General features: G+C 39.0%; 1 protein-coding gene across 1 annotated transcript in view; it reads right to left on the reverse strand.

The window, feature by feature from the left end:
- Nucleotides 1-4,267, reverse strand: part of Ser (protein serrate) — a 36,197-nt gene extending 31,930 nt beyond the window's left edge. The window contains exon 1 of the mRNA XM_018540818.1: nt 4,220-4,267. Within this exon, the coding sequence (XP_018396320.1) occupies nt 4,220-4,267 (48 nt within the window). The remainder of the gene's footprint in view (nt 1-4,219) is intronic.
- Nucleotides 4,268-6,000: the final 1,733 nt, after the last annotated feature.

The following is a 6,000-nucleotide window of genomic DNA, read 5'->3' on the forward strand; positions in this document are numbered from 1 at the left end:
TTAGCAAACTACTTCAACACTTTGAGTAATTGATCAAGTTTTTTTAGTTAAAAGAGATATCTTTATATAATAAAAATTTTCCCTAGTCCAACATTTCTTTTAAAACACAACACGTGGAACGGCATAGTCGAAGAGACACACACGCGGACGTGGAATATGCGTTTCTTCGGACCACTTTCGGAGAACTTTTTTCAGCATCGCGTTATAACGGTAATTCCGCTCGGACTGTAATTGAAAGACAGCAGCGCACACAACGCGGCAGCAACAGCAGCAACGGCGGCGGCTTAATTGCACTAGGTCGAAATCATCGAGGGAACAACGGACAGAAAACGAAGGAACCCTCTTCTCTACTGCGCGGCCCGTTCTTCGAAAGTCGTTTACAAGAGAGAGGGCTAAGAGTGGAGGTGACCCCCGATAACTCCAGGTCGGAGCGAAGCAACGCGGCTCCTAAGCTCCCATTATTCGTCGGGTTCGACCGAAATTGTCGATCGTTACGGAAGCGTGGATTTGCTTGCCTCCTCGCTGGCGAACACACGCATCATACTTTAACCCGGTAATTTACATTTGATATTTATAATTTAATCATTTTCGCTCATGATTGCGGCTCTTTCCCAAGATACCACGGCAAAACGACGGGATATACCTATGAGAGAAACAAGTTATAATCATTTTTATTTTGGCCCGCGCTGTCTCTTGAAAAAAATACATATATTTTGTAAATTAGTATACAGAATTTCCTATTATACCGTATTGTTACTTCAGTTTTACGGGCAACATCAATAGTCTCTAATAAATTGATACATGTTCACAGGTGTGCTTGTAAACAATAATAAAAATACTATGCGTGTACCGGCGCTGCACAACATGACCGAACAAATTATGTTGTAATTTATGTAAAAAGAAAACTCATGGCAATGTATACGGCAAAACCTGATATTAATTATAACGCGTCACTATACATTTTCAGTGCAATATATGGCAAACTTGTAAGAAGCTTAAACTATATATAGGAGACATGTAATATATATAAATGTAGAAAGTTAAGCTTAAAGAGCCATGATTGCTAATTAAAAAAATATTATATGTATTAAGAGCGGCGTTACATCCTTTACCTTGTTTTCAACCAAGAGAGATTTTTTTTATGTGTACGTGTGTGTAATTACGTCTAGTCCTCTATTCGATGGAATAAGTAAGTTTGCAGTACGAATGAAAACTGCGTGACATTGTCGTTTCTGGACGAAGCTATCTGGGAGAGTGCACAATAGGGAGGAGAGACGCAATAAGAAAATTATAAATGCGAGTGACGGGGCAACATCCGCAAAAAAAGCTATACTTACGTCGTAAATGCGTAATCTCTCTTGGCTAAGAATAAGGAAAAGGATGTATAATGCCATCCTTCTATCCTTGTACAATTCACAAGAGAGGCGCATTAAAATAGTAGTTATCCAGCGATATGTTACGCACAGTGATACACAAAAACAGCCAACGATTACGAGGCTAACGTAAAGAGATGTCGATTGATTAAAAGTAAATTCCTATCATTGATATCCGATGAAACAGAGAGGAAATCTTTTTCCCGTGATGTGAAACTCTATCGCATTTTCAAACAGTCCTTGTACGGAATAATCGTAGTTTTTCTTACTAATTCTATCAAGTGTAAAAAGCTGCTTTTTCTTGATGGACTTATTTTTTAGTTACTTTTCACACCGAACGTGAGAATATATTAATTTGTAAAAACATACATATAAATTAGATGTAACTTTTATAAGATTGTAAAAAAATGGAGTCTCTTATCGCATTGATATCTAAGTAAATTATAATAAACTGTATCCAGAGAATGAATCATCGTCTCTCTCACTTTTATTTATCTAATCGCTCCACTTTACAGTAATTTGCTCACTTTAATGATTTAAATACATAAAATCGTTTTTTACACGTAGACATTGAAATTAAAATGACTTTGATAAATGCAATAATCTTTATAAATAATTAATTGTAATAATTTGGTTTCGAAATGTATATTTAAATGTCTATATGGTTATGATATATCAACGTATAATTTAGCTATCAATTAAATTATGTAATCGTATGAGCGAGTATATCAGGTAAAAGCTGACTTTGTTATATACATGTGAAAGCAATAAAAAGTATGCATTAGAAGCAATAAGAATATGAGAAAATGAAGGGTATTAAGTGTTTGTTTCTTATAATTTGTTGATTTATGGAATGCTTTATTATTCCATTTTTAATATCAGAAATAACAATTCTATCATTGTGTTAAACTGTAATATAAATTATTTTTTTGTGCATATATTTTTAAACTGTATGTATACTAATGAAAAATAAATACGAAAAATTCTTTTTATCCATCTCTCTCTTTTAATCTATGATAATTAAAATTTGACGGTATTTGACTTCTTTGAGATTAAAATAGCTACAAAGATTAATAATAAAAGCTAGCTTTCTTTATTACTTTTGTCCGATTAAAATTTTATCATATATCATTGATCGTTCCCCCAAGGCGGAAGATTGGTGAGATCAAAACACGTACGTGAGAACGGCCTCGCGTCGCAGATGCTGCATCACGCATGATAGCACTTGTGCGGTGATGCAACAAGCGGTAAACTATGAGCATTTGAAAGGAGTCAACGCTATGCGCTGAGATCGCAATGATCTATAATGGTCACAGGGACTGGTATGGAAATCTCGCCGCACTATCTTGCAAATTAACTTCCGATATGCGGTGGTAGTATAGATCTTGTATAAATCATGTTGATAACGAGACGATACTCGTGAATCAAGTACAAGTATTTTCTATTACATTATTACAAACCAATAATAGCAAAAGTATGTACAAGCGTATAAATATTTCAAGTTATTATTGATATTCATGCTATTCAATTATACTCGATTTCTTACATTTTGCGCAAGATATGTTAACACTGAAAGTACCAACGTTTCTTACTCATTAATAGGACCAGGCGAATAAATTACTATAAAAAGAAAATAATAAGAAACAAAATATTTTATCAGTATAAATAATACAATTATTAAAAAACCAAAAAGTTTCAGAATCTTTTACACGCAAGATATATAATATTTTTTATTAGAAATATTAATATAACGAACGTTTAATACTTTTAATGTTAAGATTGTTAAGTGATTTTTGCTGTATAAAAGCATATTGTGCGCCTATAATTAGCAAATGATAAACAATTTAATTTTTAAACTTAATTTATAATATAAGATAATAGTTTATGAACACAACAACCGATTTGATATAGACATGTAAAGAAAAAGACCTGGATTCAATCATACATAAATGTATATCGTAATGGCTTGTCACAACTGTTTATTTTTGCGAATGTACGCCTGAGGGTTTGTATGAATACTGCGTTCTGTATGCTTGCATCATCCGTTCGAATGCCCGTTGTACCACCGCATTAACTTTTTTTCTCCCGATCTCACTTGTCGCCGAGCAAAGTAAAAGAAGGGGATACTTTTCACTCGACTGCGTAAAGATTTACTACTGGCGATCGAGCAAATGTACAACGTTAACGCAATCTAATCATGTCTTAACGATCGCGAAAACAGTCGTTCGCACAAACTAAAACGTGCACGTTCGCACTGATTATGCCCCTGATTATAAGTATAAACACTGGAATCGTCTCGCTCTGCTATGCTTTTTACGGCTCTTAAATGCCGGCTCAAATGCCTGCAGGGAAAGATGTTGCAGTGGCTAAGGAGTTTGCATTACTAGATTGGATGTAACACTTGGAGGTTTCAGTTATTTTAACATCTGCGTTATAAATCACGCCTCTCTCTTTAAAAGTAAAATTTATTCTATTAAGTTTTCATATCGTAGCTGATAACGCAATCGCGAGTGTAGGTTTGCAGATTTATAATTGTAATTTACTGCACATCTCTCTCTCTCTCTCAACTTGACAAATTACAATTTTTGGAATTAGACCTACCACAGAAAGTAACGCTTATCCAGCTTATTTAACATCCCACGCAAAATTTATTCTATTCACCTTTTCTCTGACTAGTTTGTATTTGCACGAATTATACCCCGAGGGTGACGATATCGCTATTATTACTTGACATTTCAAATGACTCTTTTCACTCGTTTCGAAACGTGAAGAGAAGCGAGAGAGAGAGAGAGAGAGAGAGAGTATCCTCGCAAATCGGAGGAAGGTGTAAAGCAACATGTGCATACCTGTATGAGGTGGGCAAGGAACAGGACGTAGGTGGTGGCCGCCCTCATGTCTCTCCCTGAGGAATCCCTCGACTACCGCATATCATCGATATCCCCTGCTGCTTTTCCTCAGCCGCTTCTTCGAGCACTCCTCTGCGCTTTTAGTGGATCCTCCGCTGTCCTCTCGTACTACACCGTTCGTGTGTATCCTTCGCTCTTTTTCTCTCACCACTCTCACCGAATATTATTGATCTCTATTATTGGCACACTGCACTACGCAGATTTTTCCGGTCCGCGCACCAACACCGAATATCCACTGATGTCCTCCGCGTGGAGGGACGGATCCTTTTTCTTTTTCGCTGAGCACTAAACACTCGTGAACACTCGGTGAATGCGGAAGACTCGCATGCGTTTTTCTTCACTATTTCTCGTTCATAAAGATTCTCGAATCCTCATTTTCGTACATGAACGACGTTGAAGAAAGACTTTGATGAGATTCGCGTAAACTTCTTCGCATACCTCTCGCTCCGGAGAATACTCCAATCATGAGAGGTTACTCTTCTCTCGCGCCTCTTTTTTTTCGCTTTATCACTTGATTCGTTTGTGTGCAAAACTAATTACGTGATTAACGTCAAATTCATCGGAGATAGGAAAAAGCTTATAAACCTGATGATCACAAATGCTGCTTCGACATCTATTTTTTTTCGATGCACAAATCGTGTCGTTCAACACGTGTTCTACATGTACGGGCAATACGACAGTTCAAAATCGATCTGGGATGTTGGTAGAGTTAGCCCGCGTCGCACGTGTACTTTTTCTTCTCAGAAATATAATTAAAAGATAAATTTGATTTCAGTGAATGATTCTTCAATCCGTTGACATGCTACTGCAATAGTGTACATGAAACAATTCGGTCTATCAGGTAATTCCAATCACATTCTATGCGTCAATTAAAATTCCCGACGAAGGAGGAGGAAATCTCGTGGAAATCGTTCACACTGAATTTGTTTATCTTTGTAAAATGCTCGTTGTACTGCACCGATATACTTAGGTTTATTAGGTTTAGAATCCTGCGGTCCTGACCTCTGATGAAGAGACTTCCCCGAGATCCTTGGAAAAGGAAAGAGATATGTATCTAAGCACTATGTCGGGAGGACGAGATGTGTGACACTGCTTACGTACAACACGCGTGACACACCGCGAGAGCCCGCGAAATCGACCGTCCGGCGTCGGCGCCGCCGCGGAAACGCGCGTTGAACAGGTGTGTGCACGTGTCCAGCGTACGTACTAGCGTGTGTGCGTGCGTATGTGTGTAAACACGCACGTACGCCGCTTAGTAGCCGGCGTGCATAAGAATGTATGTGTACGTACACGTGTGTGTGTGTGTGTGTGTGTGTGTGTGTGTGTGTGTGTACCGTTCCTATCACTGTATCTTGTGCACGCTGGAGCGCGGAAACGCAGTGACGTTCGCGGGATACACGACTCGGTCGCTCCGGGGATACTGAAGTTGGAGCCGCAGGCCGGCCTGCGGGCCTCCCCCCTATCCATCGCGGCTTGTCCCCCCTTCTGTGTAGCCCCCTTCCTAAGTCATTCCACCTCCGGGAGCACGAAGGACCCCTTTACGTGTACCCCGCGCGCTGCTCTGCCTCGTATCCTCACGGGGTCCTCTCTCTTTTTCTCCTCCAGCATCGCGCATCACGACCTTACACACGTTCTCTCTTTCTCTCTCTCTCTCTCACTCTATCGCAAATCCACCTCGCATGTGCGCACGTGCGTGTGCATCGGACAACGTCGTGACTGTG

The sequence above is a fragment of the Cyphomyrmex costatus genome, unplaced genomic scaffold, assembly GCF_001594065.2.
Source record: "Cyphomyrmex costatus isolate MS0001 unplaced genomic scaffold, Ccosl1.0 scaffold270, whole genome shotgun sequence".
In the NCBI taxonomy this organism is placed as follows: domain Eukaryota; kingdom Metazoa; phylum Arthropoda; class Insecta; order Hymenoptera; family Formicidae; genus Cyphomyrmex; species Cyphomyrmex costatus.